At 52.1% G+C, this 17,605-nt stretch overlaps 1 protein-coding gene across 1 annotated transcript in view; it reads right to left on the bottom strand.

The window, feature by feature from the left end:
• The window catches only part of LOC147086827 (uncharacterized), a 36,120-nt gene extending 23,867 nt beyond the window's left edge, over positions 1–12,253 (bottom strand). The window contains exons 1-2 of the mRNA XM_085979010.1: positions 12,156–12,253; positions 1,248–2,031 (exon numbers count right to left, since the gene is read on the bottom strand). Of these exons, the coding sequence (XP_085835136.1) occupies positions 1,248–2,031; positions 12,156–12,243 (872 nt within the window). The 5' untranslated portion in view covers positions 12,244–12,253. The remainder of the gene's footprint in view (positions 1–1,247; positions 2,032–12,155) is intronic.
• Positions 12,254–17,605: the final 5,352 nt, after the last annotated feature.

Raw genomic sequence — 17,605 nt, forward strand, 5'->3', positions numbered from 1 at the left:
ATGGGAGCTTGCAAGATCACATTTCGTTGTTCATGTACTTGTGCAATGACAATAAAGTTGAATTATTATTATTATTATTAACTAGGTCACTCTAGGCCTAACTAGTTCACTCTAGGCCTAACTAGATCACTCTAGGCCTAACTAGTTCACTCCAGGCCAAACTAGGTCATTCTAGGCCAAACTAGGTCGCTTATGTCTAACTAGGTCACTCTAGGCCTAACTATAGGCCTAACTAGTTCACTCTAGGCCAAACTAGGTCACGCTAGGCCTAACTAGTTCACTCTAGGCCTAACTAGTTCACTCTAGGCCTAACTAGGTCACTCTAGGCCTAAATAGGTAACTCTAGGCCAAACTAGGTCACTCTAGGCCAAACTAGTTCACTCTAGGCCGAACTAGGTCACTCTAGGCCTAACTAGTTCACTCTAGGCCTAACTAGGTCAGTCTAGGCCGAACTAGGTCAGTCTAGGCCGAACTAGGTCACTCTAGGCCGAACTAGGTCACTCTAGGCCTAACTAGTTCACTCTAGGCCGAACTAGGTCACTCTAGGTCTAACTAGGTCACTCTAGGCCTAACTAGTTCACTCTAGGCCTAACTAGTTCACTCCAGGCCTAACTAGGGTGCTCTAGGCCAAACTAGGTCACTCTAGGCCGAACTAGGTCACTCTAGGCCAAACTAGTCCACTCTAGGTCTAACTAGGTCACTCTAGGCCTAACTAGTTCACTCTAGGCCTAACTAGTTCACTCCAGGCCTAACTAGTGTGCTCTAGGCCAAACTAGGTCTCTCTAGGCCGAACTAGGTCACTCTAGGCCTAACTGGTTCACTCTAGGCCTAACTAGGGTGCTCTAGGCCAAACTAGGTCACTCTAGGCCGAACTAGTTCACTCTAGGCCTAACTAGTTCACTCTAGGCCTAACTAGTTCACTCCAGGCCTAACTAGGGTGCTCTAGGCCAAACTAGGTCACTCTCAGCCGAACTAGGTCACTCTAGGCCAAACTAGGTCACTCTAGGCCGAACTAGGTCACTCCAGGCCTAACTAGGGTGCTCTAGACCAAAGTAGGTCACTCTAGGCCGAACTAGGTCACTCTAGGCCTAACTGGTTCACTCTAGGCCGAACTAGGGCGTTCTAGGCCTAACTAGTTCACTCTAGGCCTAACTGGGGCGTTCTATGCCAAACTACGCTGAACTAGGCCACTCTAGACCGCTCTAGGCTGAACTAGGCCAAAGCCTAACCGCCGAAACGGTGCTTACTTCATTTGCGGATGAGGCGCGGGCGCATCTTGCTGCGGTGCCTTCTGAAGAGTCGGGGGCTTCTGCTGGACGGGCGGCCTGCCCTGCTGCTGGCCCGGGCCCATGGGGCCTGGCCCTTGGCCCTGGGCCACGGGCCTGGGCTGCTGGGTGGTGGGCGGCACCTGCCTGGACTGCTGCTGCTGCTGCTGCTGCTGCGAGCTGGGCCCCCTCTGCTGGGTCGGCGCCGCCTGTGGTTGGCGCGGGGCCTGTTGGCCGCCGGGGGCCCCTGGCCTCTGTGGCCCTCCTAGGCCCGGTTGCCGGGGGTGCTGGGCCTGTTGGCTCCCGGGGCCCGACTGGCGGTGAGGCTGGCCGGCGGTGGGGCCCGGGGCTTTCGGCTGCTGCTGGGGGCCCGGCGAGGCCTGTCTCTGCTGCTGGGCCCCGGTTCCTGGCTGACGCTGGTGCTGGGGGGAGTGTTGGCCGGTCGGGCCGGGCTGCCGCTGCGTCTGGGGTGACCCCTGGCCGCTGGCGTGCCTCTGTTGCTGCGGGGATGGCTGGTTCGGCGTCCTGGGCTGCGGCGGAGCCCCCTGGCGCTGCTGCGGTTGCTGGGCGGGCTGGCCCACCGGGCTCAGTTGGCGCTGCATCGGCGGAGGCTGGGCGGTGGGGCTTGGCGCCCGCTGCTGGTGGCTGGAGGGGCTGCTGGGCTGCGGGCTCAGGCCTTGGATCTGCTGACCTTGCGGAGGAGGCCTCTGGTGGGACGGTGGGCCTTGGCGATGGGGCTGGTGGCCTGCAGGCTGCTGAGGTCCTCCTGAGATGGGAAAAAAAGAACAGTTGATTTAATCGTCGTGAAATCAGGAACTTAGGAACAGGGGGAGGCCATTCAGCCCCTCGAGCCTGTTACATTAGGAACAGGGGGAGGCCATTCAGCCCCTCGAGCCTGTTACATTAGGAACAGGAGGAGGCCAGTCAGCCTCTCGAGCCTGTTACATTAGGAACAGGAGGAGGCCATTCAGCCCCTCGAGCCTGTTACATTAGGAACAGGAGGAGGCCGTTCAGCCCCTCGAGCCTGTTACATTAGGAACAGGAGGAGGCCATTCAGCCCCTCGAGCCTGTTACATTAGGAACAGGAGGAGGCCCATTCAGCCCCTCGAGCCTGTTACATTAGGAACAGGAGGAGGCCATTCAGCCCCTCGAGCCTGTTACATTAGGAACAGGAGGAGGCCATTCAGCCCCTCGAGCCTGTTCCGCCATATAATTCAATCACGGCTGATCTGTATATTAACTCCATTTACCCGCCTTGGTTCCGTAACCCTTAATCCACTTACCCAACAAAAATCTATCAATCTCAGTTTTGAAATTTCCAATTGACCCCCGGCCTCGACAGCTCTTTGGGGGAGAGTTCCAGATTCCCACCAGCCTTTGTGTGAAGAAGTGCTTCCTGACATCACCCCTGAACGGCCTGGCTCTAATTTGAAGGTTCTGCCCCCTTGTTCTGGACTCCCCCCACCAGAGGAAATAGTTTCTCTCTCGATCGACCCGATCGGATCCTTTAATCATCTCAAACACCTCGATCAGAGCACCCCTTAATCTTCTACACTCCAGGGAACACAAGCCCAGTCTGTGCAACCTGTCCTCGGGATTTAACCCTTTTAGCGCCTCCCCCCGGGTATCGTTCTGGTCAATCCGCGCTGCCCCCATTCCGAGCCTGAGATATCCTTCCCGAGGAGTGGGGCCCAGAACTGAACACAGTACTCCAGCTGGGGTCTGACCAGAGCTTCATAGAACAGTATGTAACATCATCCCTTTGTATTCCTACCCTGCCCACTAGTGATTTCACACAAAGGTTTGGGGAAATCTGCTCCATCCCGGTGTGGATCCAGAACACTTTCCACTATTAGTTTAGGAAGTTGCCACTGAACGTCCTGCCATATTTAATCGGCGCGACATTCATTATACCGATTAGAGTGGGCGGGCACAAGTGGCTAATTGGGAATTGGTGTAGGGTGGAATCTCCGGGAATTCCTGGAGTGCAAAATGGTTCAGTCCATTGGACCAGAAAATGGTTCAGTCCATTGGAATACAAAATGGTTCAGTCCATTGGACCAGAAAATGGTTCAGTCCATTGGAATAGAAAATGGTTCAGTCCATTGGAATAGAAAATGGTTCAGTCCATTGGAATAGAAAATGGTTCAGTCCATTGGAATAGAAAATGGTTCAGTCCATTGGACCAGAAAATGGTTCAGTCCATTGGACCAGAAAATGGTTCAGTCCATTGGAAAAGAAAATGGTTCAGTCCATTGGAATAGAAAATGGTTCAGTCCATTGGAATAGAAAATGGTTTAGTCCATTGGACCAGAAAATGGTTCAGTCCATTGGAAGAGAAAATGGTTCAGTCCATTGGAATAGAAAATGATTCAGTCCATTGGAATAGAAAATGGTTCAGTCCATTGGAATAGAAAATGGTTCAGTCCATTGGACCAGAAAATGGTTCAGTCCATTGGGCCAGAAAATGGTTCAGTCCATTGGACCAGAAAATGGTTCAGTCCATTGGACCAGAAAATGGTTCAGTCCATTGGAATAGAAAATGGTTCAGTCCATTGGAATAGAAAATGGTTCAGTCCATTGGACCAGAAAATGGTTCAGTCCATTGGACCAGAAATTAGCTCAGTCCATTGGAATAGAAAATGGTTCAGTCCAATGGACCAGAAAATGGTTCAGTCCATTGGATTAGAAAATGGTTCAGTTCATTGGACCAGAAAATGGTTCAGTCCATTGGACCAGAAAATGGTTCAGTCCATTGTATTAGAAAATGGTTCAGTCCATTGGAATAGAAAATGGTTCAGTCCATTGGAATAGAAAATGGTTCAGTCCATTGGAATAGAAAATGGTTCAGTCCATTGGAATAGAAAATGGTTCAGTCCATTGGACCAAAAAATGGTTCAGTCCATTGGAATAGAAAATGGTTCAGTCCATTGGACCAAAAAATGGTTCAGTCCAATGGACCAGAAAATGGTTCAGTCCAATGGACCAGAAAATGGTTCAGTCCAATGGACCAGAAAATGGTTCAGTCCATTGGACCAGAAAATGGTTCAGTCCAATGGACCAGAAAATGGTTCAGTCCATTGGAATAGAAAATGGTTCAGTCCAATGGACCAGAAAATGGTTCAGTCCAATGGACCAGAAAATGGTTCAGTCCATTGGACCAAAAAATGGTTCAGTCCAATGGACCAGAAAATGGTTCAGTCCAATGGACCAGAAAATGGTTCAGTCCAATGGACCAGAAAATGGTTCAGTCCATTGGAACAGAAAATGGTTCAGTCCATTGGAATAGAAAATGGTTCAGTGCATTGGACCAGAAAATGGTTCAGTCCAATGGACCAGAAAATGGTTCAGTTCAATTGACCAGAAAATGGTTCAGTCCATTGGAATAGAAAATGGTTCAGTCCATTGGAATAGAAAATGGTTCAGTCCATTGGACCAGAAAATGGTTCAGTCCATTGGAATAGAAAATGGTTCAGTCCATTGGACCAAAAAATGGTTCAGTCCAATGGAATAGAAAATGGTTCAGTCCATTGGAATAGAAAATGGTTCAGTCCATTGGAATAGAAAATGGTTCAGTCCATTGGACCAGAAAATGGTTCAGTCCAATGGACCAGGAGATGGTTCAGTCCATTGGACCAGAAAATGGTTCAGTCCAATTGACCAGAAAATGGTTCAGTCCATTGGACCACAAAATGGTTCAGTCCATTGGACCAGAAAATGGTTCAGTCCATTGGAATAGAAAATGGTTCAGTCCATTGGAATAGAAAATGGTTCAGTCCATTGGAATAGAAAATGGTTCAGTCCATTGGACCAGAAAATGGTTCAGTCCATTGGACCAGAAAATGGTTCAGTCCATTGGAATAGAAAATGGTTCAGTCCATTGGAATAGAAAATGGTTCAGTCCATTGGAATAGAAAATGGTTTAGTCCATTGGACCAGAAAATGGTTCAGTCCATTGGAAGAGAAAATGGTTCAGTCCATTGGAATAGAAAATGATTCAGTCCATTGGAATAGAAAATGGTTCAGTCCATTGGAATAGAAAATGGTTCAGTCCATTGGACCAGAAAATGGTTCAGTCCATTGGGCCAGAAAATGGTTCAGTCCATTGGACCAGAAAATGGTTCAGTCCATTGGACCAGAAAATGGTTCAGTCCATTGGAATACAAAATGGTTCAGTCCATTGGAATAGAAAATGGTTCAGTCCATTGGACCAGAAAATGGTTCAGTCCATTGGACCAGAAATTAGTTCAGTCCATTGGAATAGAAAATGGTTCAGTCCATTGGAATAGAAAATGGTTCAGTTCATTGGAATAGAAAATGGTTCAGTCCATTGGAATAGAAAATGGTTCAGTCCAATGGACCAGAAAATGGTTCAGTCCAATGGACCAGAAAATGGTTCAGTTCAATGCACCAGAAAATGGTTCAGTCCATTGGACCAGAAAATGGTTCAGTCCAATGGACCAGAAAATGGTTCAGTCCAATGGACCAGAAAATGGTTCAGTCCAATGGACCAGAAAATGGTTCAGTCCATTGGAATAGAAAATGGTTCAGTCCATTGGAATAGAAAATGGTTCAGTGCATTGGACCAGAAAATGGTTCAGTTCAATGGACCAGAAAATGGCTCAGTTCAATTGACCAGAAAATGGTTCAGTCCATTGGAATAGAAAATGGTTCAGTCCATTGGAATAGAAAATGGTTCAGTCCATTGGAATAGAAAATGGTTCAGTCCATTGGACCAGAAAATGGTTCAGTCCATTGGAATAGAAAATGGTTCAGTCCATTGGACCAAGAAATGGTTCAGTCCATTGGAAGAGAAAATGGTTCAGTCCATTGGAATAGAAAATGATTCAGTCCATTGGAATAGAAAATGGTTCAGTCCATTGGAATAGAAAATGGTTCAGTCCATTGGACCAGAAAATGGTTCAGTCCATTGGGCCAGAAAATGGTTCAGTCCATTGGACCAGAAAATGGTTCAGTCCATTGGACCAGAAAATGGTTCAGTCCATTGGAATACAAAATGGTTCAGTCCATTGGAATAGAAAATGGTTCAGTCCATTGGACCAGAAAATGGTTCAGTCCATTGGACCAGAAAATGGTTCAGTCCATTGGACCAGAAATTAGTTCAGTCCATTGGAATAGAAAATGGTTCAGTCCATTGGAATAGAAAATGGTTCAGTCCATTGGAATAGAAAATGGTTCAGTCCATTGGAATAGAAAATGGTTCAGTCCAATGGACCAGAAAATGGTTCAGTCCAATGGACCAGAAAATGGTTCAGTTCAATGCACCAGAAAATGGTTCAGTCCATTGGACCAGAAAATGGTTCAGTCCAATGGACCAGAAAATGGTTCAGTCCAATGGACCAGAAAATGGTTCAGTCCAATGGACCAGAAAATGGTTCAGTCCATTGGAATAGAAAATGGTTCAGTCCATTGGAATAGAAAATGGTTCAGTGCATTGGACCAGAAAATGGTTCAGTCCAATGGACCAGAAAATGGCTCAGTTCAGTTGACCAGAAAATGGTTCAGTCCATTGGAATAGAAAATGGTTCAGTCCATTGGAATAGAAAATGGTTCAGTCCATTGGAATAGAAAATGGTTCAGTCCATTGGACCAGAAAATGGTTCAGTCCATTGGAATAGAAAATGGTTCAGTCCATTGGACCAAGAAATGGTTCAGTCCAATGGAATAGAAAATGGTTCAGTCCATTGGAATAGAAAATGGTTCAGTCCATTGGAATAGAAAATGGTTCAGTCCAATGGACCAGAAAATGGTTCAGTCCAATGGACCAGAAAATGGTTCAGTTCAATGCACCAGAAAATGGTTCAGTCCATTGGACCAGAAAATGGTTCAGTCCAATGGACCAGAAAATGGTTCAGTCCAATGGACCAGAAAATGGTTCAGTCCAATGGACCAGAAAATGGTTCAGTCCATTGGAATAGAAAATGGTTCAGTCCATTGGAATAGAAAATGGTTCAGTGCATTGGACCAGAAAATGGTTCAGTCCAATGGACCAGAAAATGGCTCAGTTCAATTGACCAGAAAATGGTTCAGTCCATTGGAATAGAAAATGGTTCAGTCCATTGGAATAGAAAATGGTTCAGTCCATTGGACCAGAAAATGGTTCAGTCCATTGGAATAGAAAATGGTTCAGTCCATTGGACCAAGAAATGGTTCAGTCCAATGGAATAGAAAATGGTTCAGTCCATTGGAATAGAAAATGGTTCAGTCCATTGGATTAGAAAATGGTTCAGTCCATTGGACCAGAAAATGGTTCAGTCCAATGGACCAGGAAATGGTTCAGTCCATTGGACCAGAAAATGGTTCAGTCCAATTGACCAGAAAATGGTTCAGTCCATTGGAATAGAAAATGGTTCAGTCCATTGGAATAGAAAATGGTTCAGTCCATTGGACCACAAAATGGTTCAGTCCATTGGACCACAAAATGGTTCAGTCCATTGGAATAGAAAGTGGTTCAGTCCATTGGAATAGAAAATGGTTCAGTCCATTGGACCAGAAAATGGTTCAGTCCATTGGACCAGAAAATGGTTCAGTCCATTGGAATAGAAAATGGTTCAGTCCATTGGAATAGAAAATGGTTCAGTCCATTGGACCAGAAAATGGTTCAGTCCATTGGACCAGAAAATGGTTCAGTCCAATGGACCAGAAAATGGTTCAGTCCATTGGACCAGAAAATGGTTCAGTCCATTGGAACAGAAAATGGTTCAGTCCATTGGAATAGAAAATGGTTCAGTCCATTGGAATAGAAAATGGTTCAGTCCATTGGACCAGAAAATGGTTCAGTCCATTGGACCAGAAAATGGTTCAGTCCATTGGGCCAGAAAATGGTTCAGTCCATTGGACCAGAAAATGGTTCAGTCCATTGAACCAGAAAATGGTTCAGTCCATTGGAATAGAAAATGGTTCAGTCCATTGGAATAGAAAATGGTTCAGTCCATTGGACCAGAAAATGGTTCAGTCCATTGGACCAGAAATTAGTTCAGTCCATTGGAATAGAAAATGGTTCAGTCCAATGGAGCAGAAAATGGTTCAGTCCATTGGATTAGAAAATGGTTCAGTCCATTGGACCAGAAAATGGTTCAGTCCATTGGACCAAAAAATGGTTCAGTCCATTGTATTAGAAAATGGTTCAGTCCATTGGAATAGAAAATGGTTCAGTCCATTGGAATAGAAAATGGTTCAGTCCATTGGAATAGAAAATGGTTCAGTCCATTGGACCAAAAAATGGTTCAGTCCATTGGAATAGAAAATGGTTCAGTCCGTCGGACGAAGAAATGGTTCAGTCCAATGGACCAGAAAATGGTTCAGTCCAATGGACCAGAAAATGGTTCAGTCCAATGGACCAGAAAATGGTTCAGTCCATTGGACCAGAAAATGGTTCAGTCCAATGGACCAGAAAATGGTTCAATCCATTGGAATAGAAAATGGTTCAGTCCAATGGACCAGAAAATGGTTCAGTCCAATGGACCAGAAAATGGTTCAGTCCATTGGACCAAAAAATGGTTCAGTCCAATGGACCAGAAAATGGTTCAGTCCAATGGACCAGAAAATGGTTCAGTCCAATGGACCAGAAAATGGTTCAGTCCATTGGAATAGAAAATGGTTCAGTCCATTGGAATAGAAAATGGTTCAGTGCATTGGACCAGAAAATGGTTCAGTCCAATGGACCAGAAAATGGTTCAGTTCAATTGACCAGAAAATGGTTCAGTCCATTGGAATAGAAAATGGTTCAGTCCATTGGAATAGAAAATGGTTCAGTCCATTGGACCAGAAAATGGTTCAGTCCATTGGAATAGAAAATGGTTCAGTCCATTGGACCAAAAAATGGTTCAGTCCAATGGAATAGAAAATGGTTCAGTCCATTGGAATAGAAAATGGTTCAGTCCATTGGAATAGAAAATAGTTCAGTCCATTGGACCAGAAAATGGTTCAGTCCAATGGACCAGGAAATGGTTCAGTCCATTGGACCAGAAAATGGTTCAGTCCAATTGACCAGAAAATGGTTCAGTCCATTGGAATAGAAAATGGTTCAGTCCATTGGAATAGAAAATGGTTCAGTCCATTGGACCACAAAATGGTTCAGTCCATTGGACCACAAAATGGTTCAGTCCATTGGAATAGAAAGTGGTTCAGTCCATTGGAATAGAAAATGGTTCAGTCCATTGGACCAGAAAATGGTTCAGTCCATTGGACCAGAAAATGGTTCAGTCCATTGGAATAGAAAATGGTTCAGTCCATTGGAATAGAAAATGGTTCAGTCCATTGGACCAGAAAATGGTTCAGTCCATTGGACCAGAAAATGGTTCAGTCCAATGGACCAGAAAATGGTTCAGTCCATTGGACCAGAAAATGGTTCAGTCCATTGGACCAGAAAATGGTTCAGTCCATTGGAATAGAAAATGGTTCAGTCCATTGGAATCGAAAATGGTTCAGTCCATTGGAACAGAAAATGGTTCAGTCCATTGGACCAGAAAATGGTTCAGTCCATTGGACCAGAAAATGATTCAGTCCATTGGAATAGAAAATGGTTCAGTCCATTGGAATAGAAAATGGTTTAGTCCATTGGACCAGAAAATGGTTCAGTCCATTGGAAGAGAAAATGGTTCAGTCCATTGGAATAGAAAATGATTCAGTCCATTGGAATAGAAAATGGTTCAGTCCATTGGAATAGAAAATGTTCAGTCCATTGGACCAGAAAATGGTTCAGTCCATTGGGCCAGAAAATGTTTCAGTCCATTGGACCAGAAAATGGTTCAGTCCATTGAACCAGAAAATGGTTCAGTCCATTGGAATAGAAAATGGTTCAGTCCATTGGAATAGAAAATGGTTCAGTCCATTGGACCAGAAAATGGTTCAGTCCATTGGACCAGAAATTAGCTCAGTCCATTGGAATAGAAAATGGTTCAGTCCAATGGACCAGAAAATGGTTCAGTCCATTGGATTAGAAAATGGTTCAGTCCATTGGACCAGAAAATGGTTCAGTCCATTGGACCAAAAAATGGTTCAGTCCATTGGATTAGAAAATGGTTCAGTCCATTGGAATAGAAAATGGTTCAGTCCATTGGAATAGAAAATGGTTCAGTCCATTGGAATAGAAAATGGTTCAGTCCATTGGACCAAAAAATGGTTCAGTCCATTGGAATCGAAAATGGTTCAGTCCATTGGAATAGAAAATGGTTCAGTCCAATGGACCAGAAAATGGTTCAGTCCAATGGACCAGAAAATGGTTCACTCCAATGGACCAGAAAATGGTTCAGTCCATTGGACCAGAAAATGGTTCAGTCCAATGGACCAGAAAATGGTTCAGTCCATTGGAATAGAAAATGGTTCAGTCCAATGGACCAGAAAATGGTTCAGTCCAATGGACCAGAAAATGGTTCAGTCCATTGGACCAAAAAATGGTTCAGTCCAATGGACCAGAAAATGGTTCAGTCCAATGGACCAGAAAATGGTTCAGTCCAATGGACCAGAAAATGGTTCAATCCATTGGAATAGAAAATGGTTCAGTCCATTGGAATAGAAAATGGTTCAGTGCATTGGACCAGAAAATGGTTCAGTCCAATGGACCAGAAAATGGTTCAGTTCAATTGACCAGAAAATGGTTCAGTCCATTGGAATAGAAAATGGTTCAGTCCATTGGAATAGAAAATGGTTCAGTCCATTGGACCAGAAAATGGTTCAGTCCATTGGAATAGAAAATGGTTCAGCCCATTGGACCAAAAAATGGTTCAGTCCAATGGAATAGAAAATGGTTCAGTCCATTGGAATAGAAAATGGTTCAGTCCATTGGAATAGAAAATGGTTCAGTCCATTGGACCAGAAAATGGTTCAGTCCAATGGACCAGGAAATGGTTCAGTTCATTGGACCAGAAAATGGTTCAGTCCAATTGACCAGAAAATGGTTCAGTCCATTGGAATAGAAAATGGTTCAGTCCATTGGAATAGAAAATGGTTCAGTCCATTGGACCACAAAATGGTTCAGTCCATTGGACCACAAAATGGTTCAGTCCATTGGAATAGAAAATGGTTCAGTCCATTGGACCAGAAAATGGTTCAGTCCATTGGACCAGAAAATGGTTCAGTCCATTGGAATAGAAAATGGTTCAGTCCATTGGAATAGAAAATGGTTCAGTCCATTGAAATAGAAAATGGTTCAGTCCATTGGACCAGAAAATGGTTCAGTCCATTGGAAGAGAAAATGGTTCAGTCCATTGGAATAGAAAATGATTCAGTCCATTGGAATAGAAAATGGTTCAGTCCATTGGAATAGAAAATGGTTCAGTCCATTGGACCAGAAAATGGTTCAGTCCATTGGACCAGAAAATGGTTCAGTCCATTGGACCACAAAATGGTTCAGTCCATTGGAATAGAAAATGGTTCAGTCCATTGGAATCGAAAATGTTCAGTCCATTGGACCAGAAAATGGTTCAGTCCATTGGACGAGAAAATGGTTCAGTCCATTGGAGGAGAAATGGTTCAGTCCATTGGACCAGAAAATGGTTCAGTCCAGTTGACCAGAAAATGGTTCAGTCCATTGAACGAGAAATGGTTCAGTCCATTGAACGAGAAATGGTTCAGTCCATTGGAGGAGAAATGGTTCAGTCCAGCAGGATCCCCGTGGAACAGGAAATGGTTGAGTCCAGCGGGATCCCTGCGGAGAGGGGAATGGTTGAGTCCAGCGGGATCCCCGCGGAGAGGGGCATGGTTGAGTCCAGCGGGATCCCCGCGGAGGGGGGAATGGTTGAGTCCAGCGGGATCCCCGCGGAGGGGGGAATGGTTGGGCCTGTTGACTGCGGCGGTCCTGCGGACCAGGGATGGACGCGGCCCAATGCCACTGCGGTGATTCAGGAGGCAGGGCAGTGCCGTGCTTACCTTGTGGTGGCGGTCGCTGCTGCGGGATGGGCCCTTGCTGCAGCCCGGGGCTTTGGCGTGATGGAGTCGGGGCGACTGGAGCTGGCATTGGATGTGGGGAAATCTGCAGACAAACAAATCGTTAGGTGGGGAGGGAAGGAGAGAATATAACATTGTATTTCAATAAATTGCCTCTTCACTCTACCCGTAATAGCTTTACTCATCAAATAACGGATAAGAAATAAGCGCTACTCCCGCCCAGACAGACTCCCCACACCAGAACGCATCACAAACGATGCTTTCCTCTGAATCAGGAGGTTCCAGAGACTGGAGAGCAAAAATCTAGGCTGATACTCCCAGTGCAGTAGTGAGGCAACGCCGCACTGTCGGAGGGGCAGTACTGAGGGAGCGCCGCACTGTCGGAGGGGCGTTACTGAGGGAGAGCCGCACTGTCGGAGGGGCAGTACTGTGGGAGTGCCGAACTGTCGGAGGGGCAGTACAGAGGGAGCGCCACACTGTCGGAGGGGCAGTACTGAGGGAGCGCCACACTGTCGGAGGGGCGGTACTGAGGGAGCGGCGCACTGTCGGAGGGGCAGTACTGAGGGAGCGCCGCACTGTGGGAGGGGCAGTACTGAGGGAGCGCCGCACTGTCAGAGGGGTAGTACTGAGGGAGCGCCACACTGTCGGAGGGGCAGTACTGTGGGAGCGCCGCACTGTGGGAGGGGTAGTACTGAGGGAGCGCCGCACTGTCAGAGGGGTAGTACTGAGGGAGCGCCACACTGTCGGAGGGGCAGTACTGTGGGAGCGCCGCACTGTCGGAGGGGCAGTACTGAGGGAGCGCCGCACTGTCGGAGGGGCAGTACTGAGGGAGCGCCGCACTGTCGGAGAGGCAGTACTGAGGGAGCGCCGCACTGTCGGAGGGGCGGTACTGAGGGAGAGCCGCACTGTTGGAGGGGCAGTACTGAGGGAGCGCCGCACTGTCGGAGGGGCGGTACTGAGGGAGAGCCGCACTGTCGGAGGGGCAGTACTGAGGGAGCGCCGCACTGTCGGAGGGGCAGTACTGAGGGAGCGCCGCACTGTCGGCGGGGCGTTACTGTGGGAGCGCCGCACTGTCGAAGGGGCAGTACTGTGGGAGCGCCGCACTGTCGGAGGGGCAGTACTGTGGGAGCGCCGCACTGTCGGAGGGGCAGTACTGAGGGAGCGCCACACTGTCGGCGGGGCGTTACTGTGGGAGCGCCGCACTGTCGGAGGGGCAGTACTGTGGGAGCGCCGCACTGTCGGAGGGGCGTTACTGAGGCAGCGCCGCACTGTCGGAGGGGCGGTACTGAGGCAGCGCCGCACTGTCGGAGGGGCGGTACTGAGGGAGTGCCGCACTGTCGGAGGGGCAGTACTGAGGGAGCATCGCACTGTCGGAGGTGTAGTACTGTGGGAGCGCCGCACTGTCGGAGGGGCAGAACTGAGGGAGCGCCGCACTGTCGGAGCGGCAGTACTGTGGGAGCGCCGCACTGTCGGAGGGGCGTTACTGAGGGAGCGCCGCACTGTCGGAGGGGCGGTACTGAGGGAGTGCCGCACTGTCGGAGGGGCAGTACTGAGGGAGCACCGCACTGTCGGAGGGGCAGTACTGAGGGAGCGCCGCACTGTCGGAGGTGCAGTACTGTGGGAGCGCCACACTGTCGGAGGGGCGTTACTGAGGCAGCGCCGCACTGTCGGAGGGGCGGTACTGAGGGAGCGCCGCACTGTCGGAGGGGCGGTACTGTGGGAGCGCCGCATTGTCGGAGGGGCGGTACTGAGGGAGCGCCACACTGTCAGAGGGGCAGTACTGAGGGTGCGCCACACTGTCGGAGGGGCAGTACTGTGGAAGCGCCGCACTGTCGGAGGGGCGGTACTTAGGGAGCGCCGCACTGTCGGAGGGGCGGTACTGAGGGAGCGCCGCACTGTCGGAGGGGCAGTACTGAGGGAGCGCCGCACTGTCGGAGGGGCAGTACTGTGGAAGCGCCGCACTGTCGGAGGGGCAGTACTGAGGGAGCGCCGCACTGTCGGAGGGGCGGTACTGAGGGAGCGCCGCACTGTCGGAGGGGCAGTACTGAGGGAGCGCTGCACTGTCGGAGGGGAGGTACTGTGGGAGCGCCGCACTGTCGGAGGGGCGGTACTGAGGGAGCACTGCACTGTCGGAGGGGCGGTACTGAGGGAGCGCCGCACTGTCGGAGGGGTGGTACTGAGGGAGCACCGCACTGTCGGAGGGGCGGTACTGAGAGAGCGCCGCACTATCGGCGGGGCAGTACTGAGGGAGCGCCGCGCTGTCGGAGGGGCAGTACTGAGGGAACGCCGCACTGTCGGAGGGGCAGTACTAAGGGAGCGCCGCACTGTCGGAGGGGCGGTACTGAGGGAGCGCCGCACTCTCGGAGGGGTAGTACTGAGGGCGCGCCGCACTGTCGGAGGGGCGGTACTGTGGCAGCGCCGCACTGTCGGAGGGGCGTTACTGAGGGAGAGCCGCACGGTCGGAGGGGCGGTACTGAGGGAGCGTCGCACTGTCGGAGGGGCAGTACTGTGGGAGCGCCGCACTGTCGGAGGGGCAGTACTGAGGGAGCGCCGCACTGTCGGAGGGGCAGTACTGTGGGAGCGCCGCACTGTCGGAGGGGCGTTACTGAGGCAGCGCCGCACTGTCAGAGGGGCCGTACTGAGGGAGCGCCGCACTATCGGAGGGGCGGTACTGAGGGAGCGCCGCACTGTCGGAGGGGCGGTACTGAGGGAGTGCCGCACTGTCGGAGGGGCGGTACTGAGGGAGCGCCACACTGTCGGAGGGGCGGAACTGAGGGGGCGCCGCACTGTCGGAGGGGCGGCACTGAGGGAGCGCCGCAGTGTCGGATGGGCGGTACTCAGGGAGCGTCGCACTGTCGGGGGGCAGTACTGAGGGAGTGCCGCACTGTCGGATGGTGGTACTGAGGGAGCGCCGCACTGTCGGAGAGGCAGTACTGAGGGAGCGCCGCACTGTCGGAGGGGCGGTACTGAGGGAGAGCCGCACTGTCGGAGGGGCAGTACTGAGGGAGCGCCGCACTGTCGGAGGGGCACTACTGTGGGAGCGCCGCACTGTCGGAGGGGCAGTACTGAGGGAGCGCCGCACTGTCGGCGGGGCGTTACTGTGGGAGCGCCGCACTGTCGGAGGGGCAGTACTGTGGGAGCGCCGCACTGTCGGAGGGGCGTTACTGAGGCAGCGCCGCACTGTCGGAGGGGCGGTACTGAGGGAGTGCCGTACTGTCGGAGGGGATGTACTGTGGGAGCGCCGCACTGTCGGAGGGGCGTTACTGAGGCAGCGCCGCACTGTCGGAGGGGCGGTACTGAGGGAGTGCCGCACTGTCGGAGCGGCAGTACTGAGGGGGTGCCGCACAGTCGGAGGGTCGTTACTGAGGGAGCGCCGCACTGTCGGAGGGGCGGTACTGAGGGAGTGCCACACTGTCGGAGGGGCAGTACTGAGGGAGCGCCGCACTGTCGGAGGGGCAGTACTGAGGGAGCGCCGCACTGTCGGAGGGGGAGTACTGTGGGAGCGCCGCACTGTTGGAGGGGCGTTACGGAGGCAGCGCCGCACTGTCGGAGGGGCGGTACTGAGGGAGCGCCGCACTGTCGGAGGGGCGGTACTGTGGGAGCACCGCACTGTCGGAGGGGCGGTACTGAGGGAGCGCCACACTGTCAGAGGGGCAGTACTGAGGGAGCGCCGCACTGTCGGAGGGGCGGTACTGTGGAAGCGCCGCACTGTCGGAGGGGCGGTACTGAGGGAGCGCCGCACTGTTGGAGGGGCGGTACTGAGGGAGCGCCGCACTGTCGGAGGGGCAGTACTGAGGGAGCGCCGCACTGTCGGAGGGGCAGTACTGTGGAAGCGCCGCACTGTCGGAGGGGCGGTACTGAGGGAGCGCCGCACTGTCGGAGGGGCGGTACTGAGGGAGCGCCGCACTGTCGGAGGGGCAGTACTGAGGGAGCGCTGCACTGTCGGAGGGGCAGTACTGTGGGAGCGCCGCACTGTCGGAGGGGCGGTACTGAGGGAGCGCCGCACTGTCGGAGGGGCGGTACTGAGGGAGCGCCGCACTGTCTGAGGGGTGGTACTGAGGGAGCACCGCACTGTCGGACGGGCGGTACTGAGAGAGCGCCGCACTGTCGGAGGGGCAGTACTGAGGGAGCGCCGCGCTGTCGGAGGGGCAGTACTGAGGGAGCGCCGCACTGTCGGAGGGGCAGTACTAAGGGAGCGCCGCACTGTCAGAGGGGCGGTACTGAGGGAGCGCCGCACTCTCGGAGGGTTAGTACTGAGGGAGCGCCGCACTGTCGGAGGGGCGGTACTGTGGCAGCGCCGCACTGTCGGAGGGGCGTTACTGAGGGAGAGCCGCACGGTTGGAGGGGCGGTACTGAGGGAGCGCCGCATTGTTGGAGAGGGCAGTACTGTGGGAGCGCCGCACTGTCGGAGGGGCGTTACTGAGGGAGAGCCGCACGGTCGGAGGGGCGGTACTGAGGGAGCGTCGCACTGTCGGAGGGGCAGTACTGTGGGAGCACCGCACTGTCGGAGGGGCAGCACTGAGGGAGCGCCGCACTGTCGGAGGGGCAGTATTGTGGGAGCGCCGCACTGTCAGAGGGGCATTACTGAGGCAGCGCCGCATTGTCAGAGGGGCAGTACTGAGGGAGCGCCGCACTGTCGGAGGGGAGGTACTGAGGGAGCGCCGCATTGTCGGAGAGGCAGTACTGAGGGAGCGCCGCACTATCGGAGGGGCGGTACTGAGGGAGCGCCGCACTGTCGGAGGGGCGGTACTGAGGGAGTGCCGCACTGTCGGCGGGGCGTTATTGTGGGAGCGCCGCACTCTCGAAGGGGCAGTACTGTGGGAGCGCCGCACTGTCGGAGGGGCAGTACTGTGGGAGCGCCGCACTGTCGGAGGGGCAGTACTGAGGGAGCGCCGCACTGTCGGCGGGGCGTTACTGTGGGAGCGCCGCACTGTCGGAGGGGCAGTACTGTGGGAGCGCCGCACTGTCGGAGGGGCGTTACTGAGGCAGCGCCGCACTGTCGGAGGGGCGGTACTGAGGGAGTGCCGCACTGTCGGAGCGGCAGTACTGAGGGGGTGCCGCACAGTCGGAGGGTCGTTACTGAGGGAGCGCCGCACTGTCGGAGGGGCGGTACTGAGGGAGTGCCGCACTGTCGGAGGGGCAGTACTGAGGGAGCGCCGCACTGTCGGAGGGGCAGTACTGAGGGAGCGCCGCACTGTCGGAGGGGGAGTACTGTGGGAGCGCCGCACTGTTGGAGGGGCGTTACGGAGGCAGCGCCGCACTGTCGGAGGGGCGGTACTGAGGGAGCGCCGCACTGTCGGAGGGGCGGTACTGTGGGAGCACCGCATTGTCGGAGGGGCGGTACTGAGGGAGCGCCACACTGTCAGAAGGGCAGTACTGAGGGAGCGCCGCACTGTCGGAGGGGCGGTACTGTGGAAGCGCCGCACTGTCGG

Source organism: Somniosus microcephalus, unplaced genomic scaffold (assembly GCF_052327205.1).
Source record: "Somniosus microcephalus isolate GS21.2 unplaced genomic scaffold, FLI_Smic_1.0 unresolved_chr7, whole genome shotgun sequence".
Lineage (NCBI taxonomy): Eukaryota > Metazoa > Chordata > Chondrichthyes > Squaliformes > Somniosidae > Somniosus > Somniosus microcephalus.